We start from the raw sequence: 27,508 nt of genomic DNA on the forward strand, positions 1-27,508 counted from the left end.
TATACAATCTTAATTATTACATTTTATATGAAATAATTAATTATTTAGGACTAATTACACAGTAAATACAAAAACGTGAAAAAAATGCTATAAATCTATGGGGTAAAAACTAAGCCCCATTACTAAGGCACTGCTGCCGGTCCGTCCGGCGTTACTAGGCTGTAAAATTATAAATCATCGTCAAGAATTTTTGGATCACATAATTACTTTTGTGTATTCCGTGTAAATATGTTTTTTTTTCGCATCATATTTTTCACTGCGCCGATTAAAATGATGCGGGTTTGCTAACAATCCTACAGCGTGTTCAAATAGTTTGTCCAGCTGGCGCAGCGGCTAACTCCCACTCATGTCGTTTAGTTGAAACTCGTTTATAATGTTATCTTAATTGATTCGATTAGCAGATAACTTTAACTATCCAATACAAACCGTCTCGTGTTTATATTTCTACGAAGTCCGTTACAAACCAAAACAAAGTTATTTGAGATCAAGAGTGATTTCTGACCCTCCAGTACAAGTATCTCTATTCAGGAGCGCGCTGTTATTATTATTTTCTATCTAAAGAAAGTTTCGGCTTGTTCATAGTTCTGTACAAGTCGTCCGAACTTCATTAGTTGTGAGTCCAACTTCATGAAAAGGTCGTATTTTCATTAACTTAAGAGAAAGAAGTATTAAGCGGCTTTGTAGGGTTCACGGTAAGACTGGGATTTATATAAAACCAGTGAAGTTCTTTGTTCCGTAGGTTGTTCGCGGATTACCCGGAGCTCGCGGCCTACCCGCTCCGCACTCCGCCAGGAATGTGCGCACAAAGTGTTTCAAAGAAGGTTCAAGTATCCAAAAGTATTTCATGGAGTAAAATAACATAACATTATGAACAAAAATGATCTGAAATAACAGAGCGTGGACCTATTCCCAATAAAAGTATTTTAACTTTGTACTAAGTACACTCCAACTCCAAGATATACATCTTACCGAGAACGTCGAACAAACTTAGTAAAAACCGATACAGAGAGACGTCCCGTAATGTTTCCTTACGTATGACAATAAAACTTAAGTAGTACTTACGATACGCAAATAGCTACTTAAGTGGCATAAACACATACGTCTCGAGAACGTCTCGGTGTGTTAGGAGAACTCTGTCGGAATAACACGACTCAGTAAATAGAACTTGAATGATACAATAATAAGCGGGTGTTGGAGCCGCGCGCCGCCCCGGCACGCCGGCACGCTGGCTCGCTGCCAGACGACGCTGATTGGCAAACGCTTGATAAGCACTCGTCTTACATACTGAAAGGACATTAATACTAGTTTGGGAAACTGGAATAGTTAATTTTCAAGAAAACTTCCGTTGGCTTAGTAATGTATGCGTTGGTGTTCTAAGTATAACTCAGCACAAGTGAAACGTGCACGTGTTTGTTTTAGGTCTGGCACTCGTGCGTAATACGCACTTAAGTTCCAAAACACTTTCGAGAAACAGAATAATGTATCTATTATTAGGTAACAATGAATATATTCTGACTTTAATATTATAAGTTAGTAAGTCTGTTTTGTTATTCACGCGAAAAGAGAGCCCTCAGTCCGTGTAGGGCTCTCCCATCGGAATATTAAGTTCATGCCGCACCGCGCCGGCTCGGGCCCGGCGCTACACGGGTATCTTCACACAGATTGAAGTCACGTACACTATTTGTAGTAAGATTAATGTCCTAGAAGTTAACTGGAAACTTTTGTGTTAATGTATAGGAGAGTTAATTATACTTGTAAAGTGGTAATAATTCTCGCTTATCGCGTCGGCCTTTGATATTTACAATGGGCATCGGTGATGAAGGTTCCTTAGGCGGGAGTATCAAATGGGCCGAGGTGGGTCGAGACGGTAGCTCCTTAAGTTTAACGAGCTCGATAAGGCTGGGCTTGTTAATAACCTACAGGAGGGTAATATCCGGCACTTATGCGATGTCCGGTCTCTACAAATGTTCCTTCGTGACTTCTAAGATGATAGTCTACAGTTTGTGAGCTCGTTTGTTACCTAGACGTTGGGATATTTCATGTTCATATTTGAGTTTCACAAACTTTATAGTTGCACATTCTACTATCAAAGACATACCAAAAGTAGATGGAATAGTTTAAGTTTTAAAATAACGTTTTGCAAAAGTTACATTAAAATGTATGACCAATTTTTATACAATTCGGTTGAGAACTCAACAATTCAGAAAACATAGATTTTATACGTTAGCGATAAACTTCACCTTATTTTTCAATGAAACAGAACGAAAACTGTTTCATATTGTTGTGTGGCCAAATAGTGTTAAAGTACTCCAATCAATTGCCACAAACGGCGCAGTATCTCACACAAATGGTTGAAAACAAGTGCATCGTGCGGCGCATTACTAATGTGCCGAGTTACTCGCTGAGCGCCGGGATTCTCACACGAGACTCAAGCAACTTCTGTTCTTCTAACATTGTCTAAACCAAGAATATGAAACTCTGCTCTCCTCGTTGAAAATTTATTACATTTACATTTCTACGTCTAAAAATATATTTCTGTACTGTGATTTATCCTTTACTCCGAGATTTTATTTGTTTCAACATTTTATTTCATAAGTTTAGTGCCTGATTTACTTTCCGCTTTAAAGTGAATACAATGAAATATCTTTCACAAGTACGGTCTATATTTTTGTACTCGTCCGGTTCCTATTTCATATAACTCCGTACTCACAGGAGAAATGTCTATCCAAGACTTCGGAACTCCTGCACAGAGACTATACGGAACAAGGGCAGAGTCCGGTTAAAGCCGGGATAGTTGCCGTGCGAGCGTCCGGTCCGGTCGTTGCGGTAACTAAACGATGCAGATATCTCTTCTGTGTTCCATTTGTTTTCCGTAAAAGTTATTATCTGTATTGAAATAGTTATCTGTCTAGGTTACTGAGAACTATTGGAATTATTGAGTTCTACAACAAGTCTAAATATTGAACTAAAACCAGCCAGAACATTCAGTAAAATTATTTTTCTGTGTCCCGAAAAGCTCATGGCAAATGTACTGGAGAAAAATTAATATCCCAGAGAGAACAATACTCGGAATGTAGTTTAATGGGCGAGTTATTAATGTTTCAGAAAAACCACGATCCATTAGTATTTCCACGTATAACTGAAATCCATTAGTTATTCGATATGAACAGCTTAAATAATACGTACCCACGCTTTAATGATCATTATTGTGTTAATGCAATGTAGTTTAATGAATACTGCACTCTAGTTGCCATTGTGTTGCTTGTGGCCGCTACAGTGACGTAACTCGGGAACTGTGGCTGCATATACCACTAATACCCAGCTTTGATACTGCTGCCTTCCGAAACGGTAGAAACCCTGCACATAATACATCGACCCATAATACATCTAAACTGTTAATCAAACCACAGGTCATAATAATTATAATGTTGTGTTTGGTATACTATCAGAAATATATATCACCTTGGTTTTTCATACCTACGCTTTTTATGTCCTAAATTTAACCGAGTTTTTCATTCTTCTTAATTTAAATTTATTGCAAACGACCTTTCTGGTGAACACCTATTTAAAAGCGTCCTATCTAAAAAATAATTTGCAATCTGGTCGGAATAAAAAGAAAGGTTATTTTTCTGCTTTTTGGGCAATTGAATTTATTCTATTCAGGAATACGAATGCTTCAACTGATTGTGAATCATCGTCTCTTATTGGATAGTCTAATATAATGTTATGTCGTATGATGTTACCTGGTGTCAGGTTATTTCCTATATATACGCTACACTAGACTTTACGGCGCCTATTTTCGATCCACATATTAAGATCGTTATTACGATAAATTGGTTTCCACGACCTGAACGTAAGGCACGGAACATCTAGGAGGCGACGTCAAGTATAAACTGTATTAGTGGAATGATTTGCTGAATTTTGAATTTTCGGCACCCACTATAGGTGATCAATATTTAAACCAAATAAACTGACCTTCACATAAATAATGACAACAATAAAGTAAATGGTTTAATGTATCCAATTAGTATTAGTAATATTTCGCTGACAACAAACTTTATTGTTGATCCCCAAGCGAAACACATATTCATATTATGTACAGAATATTGTTTGTATATCCACACGATTTATGTTTGCAATAAACAATAAATCTGGTCCGCGACCCTTAACGCACGGAGCCAGGCTCCTATTGATTGCGTTTCACTTCTGCCATGTTACGGTGAGACAGGGAAGCCACGGTGGTCTCCACCAGTGACACCAAAACAAAGTCTGTGAAAGCGTAACATCTGTCACTGTCACCACTTCCGAGGCCATTCTGCGAGCTCCCCCCCCCCCCTGAACCATTTCCGCGGCTTTTGTGAGACCGTAATATACGGAGCTTATGGACAAAACCTGCGGGCTGTGTATCCCTTCGTAAAGTACAAAAAAATATAAAAAGCCTCTTTTTGCTGGCGTCTTAACTTTATGCTCGCAATAAGAACGTTTGTTATTGTAATGCCTTCCTTGTTTGTGTCATCCGAGTACGGCAGGGTATCGAAAATCACAATGATTTCATTGTGATTTTCAATGACACAAGAAATTTTGATGGGAGACTTGTATCCTCTGGAGAACAACTTAAAAGTTTCATTACTCAGGAGCTAAACTTTATTGCTCTGAAACAGAATCCAAATTACAACAAACTTATTTCCCCATTTATCTGGGTTCCTAGAATTCCAATTCAAGAATCAAGCTAACACAGAAAATTCCCTATACATAGGTATATTTGCTTCGACGCATGTTCTCACAGTGACGGTAACATGTACCATTGTACCTAAATAAACTCAATTTTTCGAGAAGTTCCCGTCTCGGTTACTTTAGTAATAACTACATGCGTGACGCCGTAATAAAAACAGAGGAAGGAAACAATTTGCTAATGGTTTTCATAAATAGGGTAATGTTGTACAGTCCTGCGCCATGTTGAGTAGTGGGACGTCGAGACACGAGCTTGTGGTACACACTGTTTTACTTTTTGGTTTTATTTTTTTGTAATCCATAGTGTACTTATACCTTTTTACTTAACCTTTTCTACAAATATTATATGGAGTGCAATAAAATATTGAGCATTGAGTATTGAATAATCAATCGAAAGAGAAACATAATTCAGTAAGCGTTTCAGAAAGCCGTGTTCGTCATTGATATTTTAAAATAGCATTTGTATTGTAATTTTAATTGGAAATGATATTTCAACATTATGTTAACCGTACCTGCACAAATTAAAATAAATAAACAAGAACAATATTAATGTTACACTCTGTATCTGTAACTAAAAAGTAGGTATATCATGTGGATGAGATGCTTTGTGAGATCCAACTCGCTTTGACTATTCACCTAGTTAACATTCACAAAGGCAAGTCGACAGAGTCTATTTTTGCTCCAATTAAACTCCCCTAATCTATCGGGATTGTAGGTAATCTGGTTTAATATAAGTACATATCAAATCGTCTCCATTCGGGCAGACGAGTCAACAACAAGGTTAATTAAAGCTTAATTACGTAGAGAAGAGCGAGTCGTGGGCGTGGGAGTGACTTGTCGAACCGCCGAACCGATCGCACCATTAATCTCCGCCGAACGACCTGCGACATGTTCATTGGAACAGCGGCATGTCACGTGACCTCGAACACGTTAGCGACCGTTCTTCGAAACGCTGCCGATGGTGGTTACAACATGAAGTGACATGCTTGCATTAGACATAGAAAGGTCTGGGTTAGATCAGCGAAGCTAAATGTCTGAACGAATCTGAATTGAAAGAAGAACACTGAATAAGGGTTTAAGTTTGTAATTTTTACGAAACTTAGGTACTCTACCTCTGATTTTTATTCTTTTTTTTAATATATACCTAGTTAAAAAGTGTTGATAAATTTAGTGGCATAGTGAAGCGCGGTAAGTCTCAGCTTATGAAAGCCCCAATCAAGTTGGTCGGGACCCGCCCCAGTACTTAATTAATTTCCTGTCTGCCAGAGTTTTTCATCGAAGGCCGGAGAAAATCCCAACTATAAAAATATACAACGTAAGCGCGGTGAGGCAACGAGATAAATGTGGTAAACTTTTGATCATGGACAAACTTGTGGGACGATAAAGTTATACTCGTAACATCAGCGACGGCAAAAAATTACTAACGTCGTGTAGATGTACCTAATCATTAAATAATCTTATTATCTTGGAAGGTTCAAGCAAAATGGTTTTAGCATTTATAATACTAGTACAGACAGCAAACCAAATTAGAATGTCTACAAATCCATTTATTCACCGCCATGACGGTTTGTCTGACGAAAAGTATTCGTTGTTTATTTTTTTGACACGAAAGTCCAAGTTGCTTTACTTTGATCCTGTTTTCAAAGAATTGCTCAAAATATTTCTCACTGAATTGGCCCTGAACGGAACCTGAAAGAATATATTTATTAACTTTTTGTTTATTTAAGCCTATCTTATGTTATGTAGTTGATGTACTCCATACCTACGCGTTTGTGTTGTTTGTTAATAGTAAACGTATGGATGAAAACTGTTTGGATCCAATTAGGTGTTCCCATGAAGTTATTTACATGTTGTTAAGACTGTAAATTAAAGTTAATTTATTTTCCACATGTATATGGTTAACGCAATAAACAGTTAAGCCTTATAACATTAAGTCTTATTCTATTAGGAAAAATATCTGTCTTGTCAAAGTCTAAGCAGCATGTTTCAGTAAAATAAATAGCCTTGTCAACTGTGAAAGCCTCTGGATAGTTCTAGTCAGTTTTTCAATGTGCCAAGTAAAGTCGTCGGCGCGCCAAGGTGATAAATAAGACTTAGTTTTCGCAAGTGGTCGCTACATCAAGCGTCCTGACGTGCCGGCGTCCCGGCGCGGTCCCGGCGCGGTCCCGGCGGGCGGCAGGCGGCGCGCGGCGCGAGACCAGCTGTGGCGCTGATGCCTGCCCTAATAACATCTTATTTATGCACGCGCTGCGCTGACAGCTTATAAATATAAAACGATACGTTACGATCCTCATGGATACTCTAAACGTAATTGTATTTAATACTACACGAATATCCGAAAACGCGAAAAGTAAAACGAATACAATGCATACAAGCAACGAAATGAGTACCTTGCCAGCGCCGGCTCGGGGAATATGAAACCACTGCAATTAGCTGTCGAACGCAGAGAGCTAATAGTACAGGGAGAGCTATCAAAGTTTTGTTTGACAGGTAATTGCAGTTAAGCCGGTACAAGGCACAGTCGGAGCAGTAAACAGTAATTATATCAGTCGCAACTATCCCGCAGATACACCGACCCTACTCCCCGACACGTCTGGCATTGTACTATGGATTTATGTTTTCAATTACGTCCTATGTTATTTGTTATTTCACTTTGCTCTAAATATAAAGTAAAGCAATAAACACGAAATTACATTCCTTTTTATATACGTAATGAAACTTGGAATACTATGTTATTCTGTTTAACGTATGTATCCAAAAATACTTTATGGGGAAAGTTGAACAATCTTTTCGGAAACATGGCGCTACTATTCTCCGTAGCGACCCTCCGCTTGCCTTATTTCGAAAAACATCTGAACAAACATGTATTGTAATAAAACAAACAAGAGATATTGGAGGTATCTCCCAATATCCATAAAAAGTGTATCGTCCTCCGATCTCCGGCGAAAGGCAAACAAGATTCTTAGCTTCCCTCTCGGAGTGTACAATCCAGTCGTGTCTGATCTCGTCACAAAGCGGACTAGCTGAGTAAAGCCTCCCCGTATGGCCGATGTGCCAACAATTTCACTTCAGTAAACATTTGGTTCGTTCTCCAGTCGAGTTGGTGACGGGCGGCGGGCGGCGCGCACATCAATTTATAAAACTCGTCTCACGCCGTGTTCACGACATATTTCTTACATTGTAGATAGATGGACAATTTAGAGGGCCACATATATAACACTCTGTTATTTTTAATAGCCAATTCATTTATAAAAAATGTTTAATGTAATAACACGTTCTTAATTCGTATATTTTTCGGTAACGTGCAGTTTCAGGCTGAAGTTATGAAAACAACCATTTACATAAATGTACCAAATACGTAGCATATGCCACTAAACTATAAGCAAATAAACTGACATATACACATACATAATGTATTATGATGTAGTTAATTTGTGAAGTTTAAATTGTTGCGACATCAGTCTTCAGCAAACAAAGTGCAAACTAAGGCGCGCTCACACAAAACAAGCGCCGCGCGAGCTGCCTGCAGCGCGCCGCCGCGCGCCGCGCGGAGCTCACTCACTTAACTCATATGAAGTTACTGCACAACTTATCCCGCGCTCAAAAATAATATCAAGCGAACAATAAAATAAATCCAGAAGGTCCGATTTTTTTATCAATATATTTCAAAATCTAAAGTAGTATCTAGAAGTACTTGCTTCCAGATTTGTTTTACCTTTGCCATGCAAATCAACAACAGAAGTATTTTCACACAATCACTACACATATAATATATTGACATGTCTTCTTTAAAGTAGACCTTCTGCGATACCTTTGTGTTTGGATGTAAATAAGTAAAAGCATAATACGAGTATGTTGTTCTCTTTGTAGATATTTTCATAGCTTTCATCATGTTTGATTGGCGTCCTTGTTGTTTACGTGCTTCGTACGATACTCTTTACATACGAATCGCTCATAAAGAGGACGTTATAAAACCTTATATATAAGTTATTCCTTTGTCTGTTATTACCATGGCAACTAATCATCTACCACTTACCGTCTAACCACTTGAAGTATTAGTTGTAAGTCAGCATAATTATTTTGTAAGTAGACAGACTATTTAGTATTTTATGTTATTTTGCATGAAGTTGTCCTGTCTCTATGTGAGGGCCGGTGTCCTTGTGTAAGCCTCCTAAACGAGGGGCTCGTATTAAACACGACACAAAGTATAAGAGCCTGGTTTACGATCGCTCTGAAACTCTTTTAACTACATAAAACATTCGCATTTCCTTGTAAAATGTTTAAGCTCTGTTTCACTTTAAGTGTTGGTCGCTTTTTTCCTTTTTACGAAAGTCATGCTTAAATATTTAAGACGTAGACTGATGTTTCGAAGGCTTTTTATTTGACTATAATTAATTAGGGGACTATCGCGTGCTTATAATGTTTTTGAATTTGTATTTCAGCTCTATTTTTATTACAGTTAATAAGATAAAGCTAAAAATTGTTTGTTTTATCATGCTTATCTGAGGAAAAACTAAACCGATTTCAATATTTTTATATGCATACTGATAATCTTATAGGGTTTTACAGGCTATATAGCGTGACGCTATTATCAAAAAGAGAAGAGCAGCCATGAGAAATGAGCTAAAACGTGGAGAAATTCTTTTGTGTTAACACTTGAAGATCATTGTATAAATATTTCTGTTTCAGATAAAGAGTCATGAAAAATAATCTGTAACAGCAAATGTCAATTTTTCAAAGTTGTTTTCTTTAACTTCATTACTATTTTCTATATACCTATTTTCACATAACTCCGTAGCATTATAATTGTCGTTGGGCGGTAGCAAAGAAAGTTGATTACATACAAAAATCACGCGGACGTAGTCGCCGGCAACAACTAGTATGTATGTAGCGACTCGTAAATGTTTCGCGTGACTGATCGCAACAAATCTATCAATCTCTGTCTAAAGCAATATTTTCAGTGAATCGAATACCATTACAATTACAAGCTCAGTTTGTTCTAAGTTATACCTGCCATCTGCCTCATACCACATAAACCTGTTACACGTGTACCCAGTTAGTTCGGCGACCGTTCCCACTCTTGTTAGGAGTACGAACACTCGTTATTTGTGCCATCGCTGTGCTATACCCGTGTGTCGAGCCATGTAAAGAGATTTTTTGTTTGGGCGTCACTGTAGGCTGGATATTGTGCCGCCGGCGTGTCATGGCGTCAACGTGTATCTCAGCGCGATATTAAAACTGCTCCCTATTGATTTATTGCGACGTAACGCACGCGTGTCGATGCCGATATGGAAAATATTGACTCCGGTAAATGGCGGAATATTATTTAATATGTGACATTGTGACCTTTGTTCGTTGGACAAGGTTCCCAGAGAACGGTTTAACTTAATTCCCTCGTTATTATCCCTTTCCTTTGTATCGGTTCACATACTAGGCTTTAGCGGCGGACAAGTGAACCTGAAATTCTTTAAGAGAAACATCAAATGGATTAAGCGGAATTTGATTAAGCCGAGTCTTTACAAACCAAAACACAATTTCCAGCGGCGGAGATTTTTTGGATTGGTTAATCCCATTTGAGCGTTAAGCTACCGCAAAATTTGGGTCATTTATCTATATTTACTTAAACCATAACAATCTTATAGCCATTATGTAAAGTAACAAGGAATAAGATACGCAACTGAAGCATCTAAATGGCTACATTACGAGGTCGGCTGGTCGCCGCCGCCTCGACTATATTGTGGTCCACAGATCTGACCCCGATTTATATACTAATCTTAGCATTTGACATGGTAATTAATTATATTACACTCACTTGCTCCACTACTAACTTGATAGGCTTCAGAATAACCAGGAAACTTATTACACAAAATAAATGGTCTAAAATTTCACAACTGCTTAAAAAGCCTTAGTACTTAACACAACACACGTGTTACACACGACCCACACACAGTCAGCAACGCATGTAGCTCCAGTATATTATAATTCCCACACAATTTAGCTCAAAGCTAGAACCCTCAACATTAATATGAAGCAAACAGATTATGTGACGGATGAGAGCGTTAAGTGCGATAAGCGAACACGTTCATTATACTGGTATTGTATTTACTCGCGCTTGTAATCACGCAAATGGCGCGACCGAGCCCGGCTCGCGTGTCACGATAGCTTAGTTAGAAACCTATTGTTATAAGTGTCAAACAATAATTATATTACGATACTACCAGCTACTGAGTATAAAACAATTTTACCTTACATTAGAGCTCATGAGAGCATAATATATTATTCAGTGTCAACAAGAGCGAGTTGTTTAGGGAGCGATACGGTAATGGAGGTGAGCAAAAAAGAGGATTAAGCGGCAAATGTGACCTTAATTTAAATAGCTCGTGGTCAACATGTTTACGTGAGACTCAGAACATGTTCACGTATTACAATTACCAGCTTGAGAGTAGTCCGCGTGTTAATCAAATATATGTTTCGTATACTTATGTACTATCAGTGCAAGTGATTAGTCATTTAGATCATTAAGATGACCCATTTATAAAGACCAAGATATTCTCTTTGAACGTTGCGGTGAATAATATCACTTTACAACTAAAAATATAAATAGGCATTCAATAAACCCCGCTCTTTATCCGTGCAAATTAAATAGTTAGTAAAATACTCCGAAGACGAATATTCGCAAAACTACCACTTTGCGAAAACGCCAAAAGCTCTCACAAGCTCAAAGAATTCTCAGTAAGTAAGGAACGTAAACCTTTTAGCCTTAAATGGCACAACGTGGCCGGAGATTCCAACGAGCCGCCGCTCTCCGCCGTATTCCGCCGCGCTCCGGCATGCTCCGCCGCGCCCCGCCGCGATGCTCCGGACGCAATACTTTTTAATTTGAGCGGAGCAAAAGGACGTCAACAAAGAGATCGACCGGCCGGCGGGCTATAGTATCGGCGCTAGTGATATACGAGGCGCTTCGCACTAACGGCCCCGCGCCCGCCCCCGTCACTAAGAACCGAACCCTAACGAGCCGACCGGCGTCCTCTCTGTGTGTAATAGATAAGCAGACTTAAGACTCAGCCCAATGCGATTAAACACAACTAGCACCCCACTCACTATCGAATGCAAATGCTAGTAGCATCTACTCAGGTTCATGCCGAGATAGATTGTTCTAAATAACAGCATATTCAAAATCATAGAGCAAGGCCAGCAACAGTAAGACATCAGCTGGTAGGCTTCAGAGAGCTCGACGACGGTTCCAGCCTTATTTAAATAACTCCGACTCTCGCTTTCCCGCGATTGCGTGATAAATAAGCCATATTAACTTAATACGGTAACACAGATAAACGAAGAAAAAAATTGCGAGCGTAATCTGATTAAAAGTAATGTCTGGAAAGGAGGTACTAATACATGGAAATAGTAATATTATTTTCAGTCTTGTCGGACAGGCAAAAAAGATTAATTATATTTCATGTCGATGCTTCATTAAAGAAAGTAGGAAGTATTTTGTGTAATGAAGATTGAAGATTTCCAATCGGGGTTTAATAGTATACATATGTCAGTGAATAGAGTGTTACAGTAAGTGAATGAATTGTGCATAGACTTGGCTGCTGGCCAACAGGTTAGGGTTCCAAATCCAATTCTGCTTAAATGAAACCTGTATTTAAAGAGTTAAATGTTTAATTTGGCATAGTCTTACAAAGTAATGTTGGGGCGAGTTAGAAGTATTAGCGGTGACCTCATTAGCAGCGCCCCAGTTCGGGGGAGGTCAGGTGCGAGCTGTGCCGCGCGGAGGAAACTGATTGTGATTCAATTAATTACAAGCACGGCTTGTATGTTTGTCTGTATGCCTGTTTTAATCTCCGGAGGCGGGTTGTGTACACTTCTCCAGTGTGCCATAAATCTTGGCATTGATCTTAAAGATCCCTTTTTACTTTCATGTGAAAGAGTTAATTCTACAATAGTAACAGAACACTGTAAAATATTCGAGTACTCCAGTACCAAAAATTACAATTATTAAAAAATAATTGCTCATGTCATTTTTAAACCCAATCTAGACCCAGGTACTAAAGGCACGGGATAAAATATTCTGAATTCAAATTGCCAAAACAGAACAATTTATCAATCTGATCAGAAGGACTGTGCCGGGCATTACGCTGACAATATTTTTACACTTTTCATTTTATCCGGAAGTGTATTTTGTCAGTTGGCTGCCTCCCCGGCTGATGGTTATTATGTTCTCGAGTTACTTTTTAATTGGATGCGTTTCGACAACAGTTGACGCAGAAATTTTGTTCGAATATCACTTAAAAATATGCTGTTCGCTGTTAAAAAATTAATTAATTCTGTTGAAGGTTGGGTTTACGCGAATGATATGTGTTTCTGGCTGAATTGAAACTTATTTGTGCACTTTACCGGAGTAAGCCTCGAGGGTGCGCTGCGAACTCATTTACAAACAATATACACCAACATGAGTGTTTCTGAATATTTGATTTTCATATCAGTTCATGCAGATGTTTCTGTTAATTATTGATTGCTCACTTTGATGATCAGTAAGCTGTACTACATATTTATTTATTGTATAATAATATGTCGGAGATGAGCATGAGAATAAATAACTAAATCATAATTAAAACCTCATTGGTGATAAATAGTTAGCAACCTCATTCATAAAACCTATATAGTTACTGTTCGCGCCAATACTGGCTGGTTGTAAAATAGAAGCGCGGGTATATTTGAATTTAGAATAGTGGGTTAGAAGATTTAAGATGGTCGTGTTACTAATTGGTTATTGCGTAATATTAAAGAGAGTAATTGTTGAGATGTAATTAGTGATTGTGTAGTTAATATTGTGAATATACATAGATTGTGTAAAGTAATTTAATAATGTGTAATGATTGGACAGCGCAAGGCTGGGGAGTTTGTTGCGCCGCCGCGCCGTTTGTTCTCTCCAGCGCACTTTAAGTGGTGACGGGCAGGCGTTGTTGGGAATATGTCCAGATAGGGTTAGGATTAAACGATAATGAGATAATGAGGCGTGAATATGTGTTTTATTGAATACTTTATCCCGATGTCTGCTATCCTGACACTCAAGAGCCACGCCGACATATACATCATTTAATCTTATATGTAAGTATCTTTATATTTTATCAATATTTACTCGTGTAGGTATTCTCTACGAAAAATATTATGTATCATTGAAGTACCGACCTACAATAGCATTGCTCTTGTATACGCTACTTGACCAGGCTTATTAATAACGTAGAAGTACTGGCTTTGTATCGTCATTATATTGCATTTTATTTAAAGAATTCTTCGTTCTCAAAGGTGTACCGAGGTTCTAAATTAATTAAATGATCTCGGCCTTGCTCTACCTTTCGTAACTTCAATTTTAATAAACGGATATTGCTCAGATCTCCTGTGATATAAAACAATGCAGCTTTGTTTTCACTTGAATTGTAGTTTGCTTTCAGTGGAAGTTCATAAAATACAACGTAAGGTAGATCCGATTGTGTTTATAAGAGCTGTTTAAGTGGGCGCACTTGCTTGTTTCACTATATCAACAAGACACGATGCTGACATACTACAATCCCATATGAAACCCGAGCTTGGCGTGTAATCCGCCTACATTGTACAGTTCGTGTGCCAAATAACTTTATTTGCTCATTGAAGGCAATTTGCAAGCTCACGACGTGTGATCACTCAAGTGTAGGGCTGTGCATAGCCGCCGCCGCCGCCGCCGTACGTCTCGCATCAAACCTCGATTACCGGCTGTGTGACGTCATCGCTGAATCCCTCTCAATCTCAGCCGATCGGATTTCGTTTGACGACGCCATCAAACATATTAGTACCGCAAAGGATGAGTTCTTGCTTATCTCGTAATGCCGTATTATAGAGTGTTATCCTTCCATACGGAACCAGTTAATGTTATAGCTGCGAGCGAATTATATTGCTCGTCACGATATTACTATTATGATCAGCTAATAAACTAAGGAATAAATCTCGAAGTATATTACGAAGGTACACGTGACTAAAATTGTAACGAAAGAGTATTTAATACCCAATATCCGATCCAATCCTATCTGTGAACAGTAATTGTTCTATTGTCTGATATTGGCAACCAAAGTTGTACTCTTAGGTACCAACGACGTACGTGTCGAGAACCTGAATGGTGCCAAAATATCCTTTTCATGAACAAAGACCTTGTGATGAAGGTTAAGAAATAGAAGAACACGAAACATTTGTAAGTGCAAGCTCATATCATACTCTTGTAAAATATAATACGTATCAGCATTAGCACAGATTACTAAATAGTGCATTAGATGGAAAAGACTCATTATACATTTGTATCTATGTAGCAGTGTAACAGTACACCTCTGGGAAATACAGAGAGAGCTATGTTTACCGAAAGCATTGACTTAGCTCAAAAATATTAACGTTTTGTGACGTCTCGTGTTCCACGCCGCCGCACCGCGCCGCGCTGCCCGCCGGAGGACCGCTCCGGCGTCGTTACCAATCAACTGAAATAGATTAATCGACGCACGTGTGCCCACTATAAAAGAATTCTCGTACTCGACAGTATTTATGTTGGTAATTTGATCCGCATAGGATTTGTCATTGTTTAGAATGTTTGTGAGTCGTTTGTTTAAATAAGACCTGAGACCAAGCCAACATATATGTGATACAAATATTACAACATGAATATGATTTACTTGAAGCCGCATTTTTGAATTAGGTGCATCCATAACCATTCTTCAACAAAATAGACAATGCTGACAGCTATTGAATAATGGCATGATGCATGTTTCTACAATGTTGGTGCAGTTCCAAAACAAACTGCAAACAAAACAATATCGAGGATTACCAGCGTTTGTACCATCACAAAAGGACAGTATCGCCATAACCCTAGTTTTTGGGACAAAAGCGCGATCGTGTAGCGAGAGCCGTGCGGCGGGGATGTGGCGGCGATGCGGCGCGTGACGGCGCGGTACGGCGGAGCGGCGCCGATGCCTCTCAACAGAGATTTCCGCGAGGAATGGCAACAGAACACAAATGGTGAGATTTTGTTACAACTCTGTTACAGATTTTTTTATAGTACTTTGTAACTTTTGATGAAATCAGTAATGAAATATAATAAATAAAAAAATGAAATATAGGTAATATCTCTGAAACGAATTTAATTTTTAGCGTGTCTATACTTCGTTAGTATTATAAGTTTATTAGTTACTACATTTTTTTAGTAATGAACCAAAATCTTATAACTTTCTTTCGTACATCTTTTACATCTTTCTCACATTTACGTAGGCTACGTCTTTTAAACATTTTTTCACTTTACCAAAACAAACGTACTTGAGCGCAACCTTTTTTGGCAATATTTAAGTACCGACCTCATTTGTGCAATGTCAGAATAAAACGTCACAGAGAAAGGGTGTTTTGTCAAGATTGCGTAAATAAGAAATATCGGGCGTTTATATTTGTTTACTTTTGTATTTTAGGTTTGTGTTGAATCGTTGTTCGTTTTGATAAGGGTTTACGGAAATTGGATATTGTTGTGAGTTATGGCTGACAACTTGCCGTTGATACCCGGCAAAGGGTGAGCATTACAGCTGTATTAGTTTAGCGAGTTCCGGCGAGCCGGCACATCGACGAACTTACTTACTTCTGTGACTTTATTACAGCTTTTTATGATTTCTACTGTTACAATTCTTCTACGAAACGGTAAGATGGAAATTCTTTCCACGCGTTTATTACTGTTTTATGTGCTCCTACTATTGAATAGGCTTCCTTGATACGATTGTGGTAAAAGTTGTGCCTCTCTCAGCATTTGGACGATAAAGCTATCAACTCATGCGTGTCTCCCGGAGGGCGCACTCTGAAGGGACTCGTATCCTTGTAGTACACACAAAGTACATTCACTCGGGTTTCCTATACATATAGGTACAACCGGATGGCAGTCAAACAGCTCTCAGCAGTCACATTCAAAGGGCTCATACAATATAGACTGACTGGCTTCCGCTTAGAGCTAATTCCTTATTATATCTCCCTTCAATTCGAGAGCTAAAACGTATTTGGATAAAAACTTTTAATTTTCCAAAATATATTTACTGACCGTAGTACTTCAGCAAAAGTTGGTCAAACTGCCATAAATAAAATGACCTCATTAATACTGATGTTCAGCAAGTTTGCGGTTGTATCCGAGGTTGAATTTATTATGTTTTCTATCTCGGATACAAATTTGCTAAAATTTATTTGCCGTGTTTATCTGTTTTGTAAATCTATCTTTATGGACCTGTACACCGAATGGATAAAACATTTCCTATTTAAAAACCGTACTTGTTAATGATGATGAGTTGAGGACATTTATTTTGTTTTGATAAGGCCATATAATTGGTTCGGGCTGTATTTCCTCCAGGTCAGTATGTACGGACGTCCGCGGCATCCTGCGCACGGTGTTCAAGGAGCTGGACTACCTGCCACCGCTGGCCGCCGACCAGCCGCCCGCCGACGCGCCGTCGCCGGATGGATGGGTTAGCACTGACGAACCTTACACAAGTGCCTGATCAGAGATCCCAACTATGCAACTGGACTAACTGATGACGATCTTAGGTCAACTTTTGCTACTTTTGTCCTAGATATAACTAGGACAAAAGTAGCTTGTGCTGTGTTCTTCTTCTCATTTTAAAATGAAACACATTTTTATTTATAGTTTTAGTGCAGACGGGGCAAAATTATTTACGTTAACACCGTCCGTCGAGGCGCAGCTGATTGTCTTTATGATCTTTTTAGGTTACGTTTGCATATTTCAATTCACAAATTCTTTAGACTTTTAAATGAAGTCCGCCCGCGCATATATTACGTCTCTCTTCCCCGAGGTCACGGGCTTCCACTTACTAAACCTCGTTTTACTTTTTTGCTCGACTCACTCTATTACTTTATTCATAGAAGCGCTAGTCGAGTGCGCTCAACCTGACCTTAAGTAACGTAGAAGTGGAATAACCCTCATCCACTATTAACTGGGATCATGTAATCCTGTCATATTAAATTGGGTACTCCGAGATTGTGCTGGTAGCTTAGAATGTTAAGTCATTACTTATAAGTAAATGGGCAGCATGACATATCTGGAGATTGTGATTTAATCCGAACCGATCTGTTATAATTGGCTAGACGGACCGGGTTGAGATCGACTTATGAGATATCAACCTCGATCGATTCATCCGTATCGAGTAATAGAACCCTAATTTCTTATTATAATTGTTAATTTATACAATTTCTAAATAAATAATTTACTCATGTCGTCATTCTATTCTACGCAACTTGTGATACATTAATACAAAAGGCACGCAAATCGGTCCCATTCTATCCGATAAAACTATAGAGGGTCCCAGATACAACATAAATTTTGTCGGCAGAGTACGACACTAAGCAGTCGTAAGTTTGGAATGAGATAGTAATGTAATAACACGGAGGTATCGGGGAACTATAAGTCAGTTGTAGGTCAACGGCGCGGCGGAGGCGGCACGGGGCGGCGCGCGGCCAGACCTCGCACATTAATCTGCGGGACGGAGATATTTCAGGGAGATAGCGTCGCCGCGAGATTGCGGCCCAATCGGGATACGATCATCTTTTATAAAGATTTCGGTAGAACTCCACATGCGGTCAGGATGAGCTTCACCACCCGTAAAAATGATCACTCAATTTCGACCATTACATTGCACGGGACGTGACAAGAATGTCTTGCAATTTGACAAAAATATGATAACTATTTCATCATTTCTAACTATCTTGAAATAATACCAGGAATAGTATTTCCAAGCTATGTAGGAACAGTATTTTGATGCCTTTGTAACGTTTGCACAAACTATGCACCAATATAAGTAGTGATTGCTTTTTCCTTTGACTTTACAAACGATGCTTTAGCAAAATATTTTAATAGGAATATGGACACTGGACAAGCTTACAAAATGTCCATTTATTTTGAAAGCTGGCGACGAGAGCGGAGAGCACCCCCCGCGGGTTCCATTGTACAGGGACTTCAAAGCTGTTTTATTGTTTTTACCTTATTTTGACTTTGAATAAATTAGTAACACACGTCTGCACTTCAAATAATGTCTCTATGAGAGTATGTTTTAATGTGTGGAGGGTGCTGTGAATGGAACTCTCACGTTCTATCAGTACGTGCGTGCTTTTCATATTATGTAACTTTAAAAGTTTTATAAATTTGGTTTAAGGTTTTGTATTTGGTTGCTATGATTCTGTTACCTTTTTATATATATGTGTATCGATAGATAAACAATATTCTTCAATGATCATTCATGAATACTTGGGGGATGGTTATTGTAGATTCCATTATGAAGATCACGTTGACGTTATATTTATGCACTCACATTTACAAACAGTTTCCGAATAGAAATTGTATCAAACAATCTTAAAGTTATGTGGACGTGATGCTAAATTTCTCTAAACATCGAGGTCACTTGGCAACAGTTGCGGACTGTGACCTACGAGTCTGTACAAGCCCCCTCAATACTGTGCCCAACTCATTCTTCCGTATAAACTTACGTTAAAACAACACCAGGATAACGGGTATTCTCAGCTATTGATACAGTTAATGGGAAGTACAGAAAGGCTCAGTCTTCCTGATTATTAAAAACCAACATCGTTTCTTAAGGAAGGCGATAATTGGAATTTGACAAGAAAGAAGTTGTTATTTCAATTTTGTAAAAGCGTGTTTGAGGAGCACATTTTTTGTGTAAAGATGAAAGTGATACCGGGTCCGATCCAGTTTTTATTTAATAAAGTAAATTAGCGTAACTTAGCCAAGGAGTTCTTAATCAATTACAGAAGGATAAAATTTATCGTCTCCCATTTACTGTGAGATGATAATAGATATTGGCCTTTCATTAGACTGTAGGACTGAATGTAATCAACGTGTATTGAGTAAATTCAATTATTCTGCTCACGATTCCGCCATATTGACTAAGGTGTTTGAAATGATGAATAAGATTGGACACTTCGGTACCATTAATCAATACCGACGAAATTATATAAAGAATGAATGATAAATAACTTTCTCCGTGAATCGGAATCAGACACATTCATGTAGAATATAAAATATAAGTCTCCGCTCCGGAAAAAATAGAACAATAAAATAGCTATTCACGTCACGCCGTCTAATAAAAGCGAGTGAAGTATGGTTACAGCACTGTACACATACATTTATACTTTTTCGGTATGAGCTTATGAACGGGAAAATCTATCAAACTTTGTAAACAGTTTTACTAAACTGGGGTATTTTTGTTGTTCCGCCAGTCTAACACATTAAAGCAGAAATATTGTAAGATCTGTCGACAGTGATGTTTGCGTTGTGTTTTTTGATGAAAATTTGGATAAAGTTGTTAAATTTCAACCAGAAAATTCGAGATTCTCTCAAGTCACAGCGTTTTGTGAGCATTATCTATAAATGAACCCATTTAAACACAGGGCGTTTTAAAATGTGCCTATACTAAATTGTTGCGCAGATAGAAAAATACAAATCGGAATGTAAGGAGATTTGGAGTCACGAGGGCGAGTTGAAGGATCAGCACGCGAAGAGGATATCTCACGAGCCGCTGCCGAACATCTTCAAGTTGTTCGGGGAGGGCTCGGCGCGCGCGCAGCCGGCGTGGCGGCTCCAGCGCGGCCTGCTCGCGCGCGCCGACCTCGTGCCCAACATCGAGCAGGATGCAGGCCGTGAGTCGCCGAGACACTAATATTTATTTCAATATCCTACATAATCCTCAATATCCATCTTATCTGCGAGAGCGTTTCTCGTACGTTAAGCCTCCTGACGCTCCGTGTAGACCCCACCTCAAAACCCTCCTCAAATTCCATCCTCACAGCACGGACTTCTACTCCTTTTCCTTTTCCGTGCATGCAGTCCGACTTTGGAACTCACTGCCGCCTGACATACGAAATTCTCTTACTATCTCTATATTTAAGAGACGAGTAAAGGAGCATTACCTGTCCTCTTAATTTCGTCTTTTATGTTTTTATTCTTGTTGTAACTAAGCAGTACCTGTATTGTATTTGTAATCTATTTTTGTTCTCTTATTCCTTTTCTTTTTTGTTTCCTGTAAATTTGTGCACCTATGTCTGTATTTCTAATTGATTTCTCCTTTCGCAGGTCTGCTGGAAGAGATTTCTTTAAGAAATAAGCAGTACCTTTGTACATGTACTCTCAAATCTCGTTTCTCCATATTATTTTTCTGTGTACATACATTGTTAAATAAATAAATGTGTTCCTACATAAGTTCTCCCACTTTAAAAAGTACCAGCAAATAACCTCAAAAAAATAATCATCTAATTTAGCGAGAAACCTCCTTAAATGTTGGTAATTAATAACTTACAGTAACTAATTTAAATGCTAAGTAATATTTTATTCGTCGTAACAAACGGGTCCATGATTAATTTTGTTTATCCGGCAGTCACAATCGTGAATGTTTTGACAAGCCTGGCCAAAGTTTTTGAATATTTAATTGTCCCCTTCAAACGGATGGACAGAATTTAAAGCTGTCCAAAATATATTCTCAAGTGAACATTTTAGTTAAACATTGAACATTGTGTTTTGGTTTGGATAATGGAAGGATCTGTCAAGTAATGAGGATGTCTGACGCTGCAGGTGATGGGAGCCTGTGGATCAAGAACGCGCTGAACGTGAGTTCGTGCGAGGTGGTGTCGCCGCAAGAGAAGCGCGCGCCGCCCGCCGCCGCGCACGGCTCACGCCTCGCCATCTTTGACGACTTCAGTCTGCAAACTCTCAGGTGCGATGAATAGCCTTATCCTCTATAGAAATCAAATAGTTTATTCAGTAAATAAATTTTTTTACTAGTCAAATTCATTTTTTTTTAACTAGCTGATGTTAAGATTTCCTTACTCTTTTCAATTCTAATGAATCACATTCACAATTAAGTGTTGTCATGGCCTTTGGACTGCTATTCGAAAGAAAAGCACCGAGACTCAGGACAAGGAGTCGTGGATCACAAAAACATTCGACCTACGCGGGGATCGAACCCGCGACATGTCTGGTCACAGCGGGTTCCTCAACCACTCGGCTTTCTGTCCTTTTTCGCAGTCAAACTCTAACGTAAATTTCTGTGTAGGCAACTTTCGAACATCAATGGGAAGTTTTTGTAAAAGTGTGAGCCCAGGACCAACTAGATTATTTTTGTTCTTGCTGTTCCTAGAATTCAAAGAATGCACATTAAACATTTTTACGAATTCGAATTCGTTGATTTGATTGATAACGTGTCGGAGAGAAACTCCTGGCACTGTAAACAGAAGGTTTGAGTATAAATCAAGCTAAAAGTAATGAAAAAATAATAAGTGTAAAATGGAAAAGGTCCCTGTAATTTGAAAATCTGAAAAAATGTAATAAAGTTGAATGTAGGTTAAGGATATTATTATAACAAGCTATTTGAAAACGTCGACGGCTCGATAAAACATAACGACCAAACAGGCATAATACGAACAATCGTAATTTTATTGGAAAATTTAAACGGTGCAAACATCGTAAGGATCCCTCGCGACCGCCATAAAATGTAACGCTTTCTGATACTTTATACTGGTTATGTGTCGCCATAAAGAGCGCGGTGCGTATCCGAGCGGAATCATGTTTGCTATAAACTCGCGAGTCTAATGGATGTTCAATAGTTTTAGTCCTCCCACGACACGTTAACGCACTTGTTATCATGATTTGAGGACGATGCCTTACTTATCTTTTGTTCTAGGTTTTAATTAAAAAAAAAAATCAATGTCCCGAAAAACTATATTGGTGCATCATTTGGAATTGTTATAAATAAATAATAATACTTCTTTGCATATAAAGCACAAAGTTCTTTTTTACAGAAAAAAATAAATCTTGGCGCATCGCCAACTTAACGTAAAGGTTCTAAATTTACTACGAAATAAAATGTAGCTCAGATGCATAGAGTATACAAAATGCAACAATTTAATTTAAAAATGTTGTTATGCTGCTGAATTTACAACAAGCTAAGGAATACATTTCACCGTTTCATTTTGTTTTCTAAATAATCCTTAGTTTTAGACGATAGGTACAAAGTTCGTAAAATAAAAGAAAATACATTTTTGTCCAAGACTTGCTGTTTACCCACGCGTTTAGCTGTAATTTGATCGATGACCTTTCGGCGCGAGGCAGTAGCCGCTGGTTGAGAGCTAGTGAAGCGGACGCACTGTAGAGAAACGGCTCCGATATCTGGGAGGCCAGCCAACACAGTCAGGGACGTTTAGTTTACGAGCCCGGGACGACGAGCCGCTACCATGGATTACTTACAGAAGCGAAACGCGACCAGCCTGCGTAGCTGCTTAGCAAATACTTGAAGTATTATTTTACACAGACGTCAATTTCTTGTGTACAAATGTTTTCGGTTACTTAATTTGTTTTTCGAGGTCTGCCTTCAAGTTGTAGTCTGGATCTACGAGTATATGCGTATGCTCTTCAGTAGTTCATGTTTGTTATGTATGGTGCACAGTATCGGTAAGATAGTGGTCCGCCCCCCGCCGCCGCCGCCCGCGCCGCCCCCCGTGCCGCCGCAGCCGGACTACATGCTCTGCGTGCCGCCACAACTTGATTTCATCAACTTCACTATTGGACACTTGCATACTGTAATTAAAACCTTCACAATACTATTTCGCTATTCTTTCTTCGTTCTTCTATTTAGCTGAAACATTCAAACTCTTGTAAATAAACTACCACTTAGATATCCTTTTATTCAGGCTCATTGTAATATCTATATTGTTAACTAGGTACACTCTAGGCACACATTAACTTACCTTTGCAATGCTTTCATAAGCCATGGATCATACCCTAATATAAGAAGTAAAAGATGTCTAGAAGACAGCATCGTATAACAGTCGGGGTCGCTTGTTTGTGTGTGAGCAGCAAGGTCTCCGGCTGGTGAACGTGTCGAAGTTCGAGATCCGCCTGTCGGTGCGTCCCCCGCGGCGGCGCGAGCTGGACGTGGAGCTGTGCGGGCCGCGCGGGCTCACCGTCACGTCGGGCGCCGCCGCCGAGTTGCGCGTGCACTTCCGACCCAGCGACGTGCGCGCGCTCTCCGACACGCTGCTCATCAGAGTCTCCATGGGCAGGGACTTCGTCGTGCCCATAGCCTGCTACATGCAGCCGCCTATCTTAGACAGTGAGTTAAAACATCCAGTCACGAATTAAATAATAATGTATGTACGTGTATGACCGCACTCGATTATATAAATATGAGTCATCAGAGTCGTGACCCAGGAGACAACAACAACCTACAATATATTCTACACATCCTGTTCAAAACTATCCAGAATTTATTTTTAAGTTTTCTTTAAAACGTATAATAAAAGATATTGTGTATGTCTGACGTGATATTATTTACCCGAGCTCATTACACATAATAGCTCGAGACCGATAAGCTTACTATCGTAATGAGCAGCTTCATTACTGCCAGACGTCTTCATATTACTTCAATACGTTACGGTTCGCTCCCGGGGAACTACGAGGGAATTTAATTTAAAATTCGTTTGTAATTATTCTTTCAAGTCGCCTTAATAATGAAGTAACGCCTTAATTATGATAATATCGTCTGCTATTCGTCTTTACATTTCGTTCAGAGGCAATTTGTTTCATTATCGTTAATCCAGTTTATGTACAGTGGTGGGCGTTATTTTCAACATGGTTCCTGTATTTAATTTACGTTGCTTTATACATTTACATCAGTAATTTCACAGCTGGCTGCAATTACTTTACATCTTTGATTATTATTTTATTAGCACTAATCTAAAGCATAGAAGTCGAGATAGATCCCTGACAGCACATCATCAATTAAATGTCTTTCTTCAGATTTGTCTTCAGACAGGTTAGGCAGGTCGTGGTGGGTGAGCATGTGATCAGTATTGATGTTTGTTGTCAGTCCTGATCCCGAGCGTGACGTCGTCGGTGTTGTCGTGCCGCGCGGGCTCGCCGCAGTGCCCGCCGCAGCACGGCAGCGACGTGCTGGAGCTGGGCGCGCGCCTGCTGGGCGACGTGCACTGCGCGCGCGTGCTGCTGCACTGCGCCTCCGACCACGCCGCCTTCTTCATGCTCACCGAGGACGCCTGGGTCTCCTTCACGCTAGACGTGAGCCCGACTCTAAGCTTGTTACACATTCAATTAAATTTGTGCAGAGTTCACATAATTAGACGAACTTTATTTAATTAATTAAATTCCTGAAAGCAAACGTTAGATGCGTGGAATACGCAAAGAAAACTTGTTAAGGAAGTAAATGCCTCATGTGTTACATACTTTGTACATTTCACAAAGCCACCAATTTTGTTTTCAACGTAGAAGAATCATGACAACACTGTGTTCTCAAAGTTCTAACCTTGACAATGTGAGTTGCGTTATTCTCTAATTTACGAGATAATGCTGAAGTTTGGAACACAATTGTTTACCGCATTGTGCCATAAACGTTCATGGTAGAGCTTTTTAATTGCACTTAATCCAGTATTGTGTTGAATACGAACAGTTTCATTATATCAGAGAGCAGCACTGAACAAGGAAGAATCTCAACAAAACGAGATTGCTCTCATTAAAACGTGCCGCTGTTGACGCCGGTATTGTTTCATTATAAGGCACTCATTATCACTGCTGCAGTTCATGTCTGATGCAAACAATTTTATTGATCACTACGTTGTATATTATTATTAAAATATGAGTTTGTGAGTTTTCCAAAGTAGAATACAGTAAAGTAAATATCTTCTAGACAAGATATTTCACTTAAAACGCATACTTGCGATTTTGCTGGATTCACAGCAGTGTTGATCAATTGAGGTAAAATATTATTTCTTTAATGTTAAAATAATGCACTTCTTATAAAAATAAGTTATTAGTTAGCGTTTCGCCACATTTTTATATTTCCTTACTGGTTCTGTAAGCCTGGTGAACTGCTGCTCTCTCATTAAGCAGCGCGGACATAAATCCCTAGACACCACCATTCACAAGTAGACAGTACGATTTGTCACAAAACTGTAGATTTAAGAATCGCTTGGACGTCGCTTGGCGTCCATGATGGATAGAGCACTTTAGCGCGGCTCCGGGAATGCTATTTACTGAGCTGACTTAATTCAATAAAGATTGCAGTAAACGAGCAATATCCCTTCACCGTTAAGTAAAGCGTATTGTGCAGCGGAGGAGCTCGATCCTATTTACTTTAATTCCGGTCCATTATTGAGATAAACTGTGCTAGACAAACAAGTCTCTGAGACATTGTCCGTTAGGTGCATTTGTATGTTTGTGTGTCAGTGCCTGAGCAGCCGCGGCTCGGTGGTGGCGGGCCCGTTCGTGCTGTGGCCGGCGTGGTGGAGCGGCGGCGGCGTGGTGCGCGGCTGCGCGTGGTGCCGCGCGCCGCGCGCCGGCCTGCACGCCGCCGCGCTGCGCGTGCTCAGCTCCACGGCCGTCATCAGGCATCTGCACGTGCTCGCCGACTCGCTGCTCTTCAAGCCAGAACATCTCACCATCGAGGTTACTATCAACTGTATCAACTACATGCAAGAACTCTACTTGCCTGAGTGACTTTATATTAGAATCTATCCATTCAGCAACAGCAAAAACGACATTCTACAAGTTCATAAGCATTACGTCACACGTCGCACAATTCTTCCATCCCTTATCTGTAGCCAGAAACAACGCACAAGTTGTAAATGCTGCCTCCTGTATATGTAAGCAGTCCCCAATAGTCAGTGAGGCGGGGCTCGCACGCATACTAAGTCAGTTGACAATGTTTTTGTAACTTACAAAAACATAGTACTGAAGTAACCCTTTATAAATATACGCGTGTTGCCGCTCGTCGACTTTGTGTAAACGTTGCCATAAGTTCTACATTTTTCATGTTTCATAATTTTACCCTCGTAACTTACGACACGAAGTCATAAACTGCGAACTACAAGCTAGATAAGGAGATGTTTATTTGATATTCCCAGCATCTGATTAAACGACCTCGTGTATGTTGTATTACAAAAATGTGATCCGCCATTAAAAATAAGCCGTTTGTTAATTTCATGTTATGTAATGCTTTGTTTGTCTGTGCGCGTTATTCGCAATGTAACAAAATAGATTTATTCATTGTGGTACAAATTGTATGCAGAACGGGATTGGGTAACATATTTTTTGGCCAGTATCATTGTGTTTCTTTCCGCATAATCGCCACACATTCGAAATGGCGAGATTCAATCCGCGCCTCCAGATGCTAAGCACTGCTAAGCGCGGCTCATGCTTGCATACGGCCGCCACACTCCCGGCGCGGCTCCCGGCTCCCGGCAGACACATTCTGCTGCGAACAAGATTTATTCCCGCATTAAAGCCGGACGCTCGGAGCATTGTTGTCACATCACAATACTTCATCACGAACTCAATAACAACTGTAATCGAATCGCGACGGCTCGGGCGACAGCTCTCGATACCTTTTGTTTGATTTTCAATGTTCCCGACACAAAATATGGAAACTGTTATATTAAAAGCGCACTGTTGCCGACAAGAACACAATTTATTTATGTAAAGCATATTATTTATATAAGCATGAAAATTTATTATGCAACAGTATTATTGTATGATTATTCGATTTATTTAAGAATCCTTCTTAAATATTATTATAAGATTGTGTGAATATAGTAAGCATCTTCGCCCGCTGTGTAGTAACACTGCAGAAATTAAACAATCCTGTTTTAGGAATTCGTAGAACGAAAGTCGTTGCAATAGAACGCAGTTCCAAGCGTAGGT

The 27,508-nt window shown here is 39.4% G+C and overlaps 2 protein-coding genes across 2 annotated transcripts in view; both read left to right on the forward strand.

The window, feature by feature from the left end:
• The first annotated feature begins 15,849 nt into the window (after positions 1-15,849).
• On the forward strand, positions 15,850-26,305 carry LOC113498825. The gene is made up of 8 exons (XM_026878967.1): positions 15,850-16,309; positions 17,129-17,243; positions 20,235-20,445; positions 21,374-21,515; positions 23,244-23,376; positions 23,654-23,909; positions 24,666-24,871; positions 26,036-26,305. The coding sequence occupies exons 1-8, from the start codon at positions 16,275-16,277 to the stop codon at positions 26,303-26,305; spliced, it is 1,368 nt and encodes a 455-aa protein (XP_026734768.1). The 5' UTR covers positions 15,850-16,274.
• Positions 26,137-27,508, forward strand: part of LOC113498826 — a 61,435-nt gene continuing 60,063 nt past the window's right edge. Inside the window, exon 1 of the mRNA XM_026878968.1 lies at positions 26,137-26,254. The gene's annotated coding sequence lies outside the window, so the exon portion shown is untranslated. The remainder of the gene's footprint in view (positions 26,255-27,508) is intronic.

This window comes from Trichoplusia ni, chromosome 11, assembly GCF_003590095.1.
Source record: "Trichoplusia ni isolate ovarian cell line Hi5 chromosome 11, tn1, whole genome shotgun sequence".
In the NCBI taxonomy this organism is placed as follows: domain Eukaryota; kingdom Metazoa; phylum Arthropoda; class Insecta; order Lepidoptera; family Noctuidae; genus Trichoplusia; species Trichoplusia ni.

Excerpts from the sequence above, each read along its gene's own strand:
- LOC113498825 (XM_026878967.1), top strand. The coding sequence starts at position 16,275 with ATGGCTGACAACTTGCCGTTGATACCCGGCAAAGG. Across the intron at positions 17,244-20,234 it reads CGCCGTCGCCGGATGGATGG|ATAGAAAAATACAAATCGGA; the intron begins GTTAGCACTGAC and ends ATTGTTGCGCAG. Across the intron at positions 20,446-21,373 it reads CATCGAGCAGGATGCAGGCC|GTGATGGGAGCCTGTGGATC; the intron begins GTGAGTCGCCGA and ends CTGACGCTGCAG.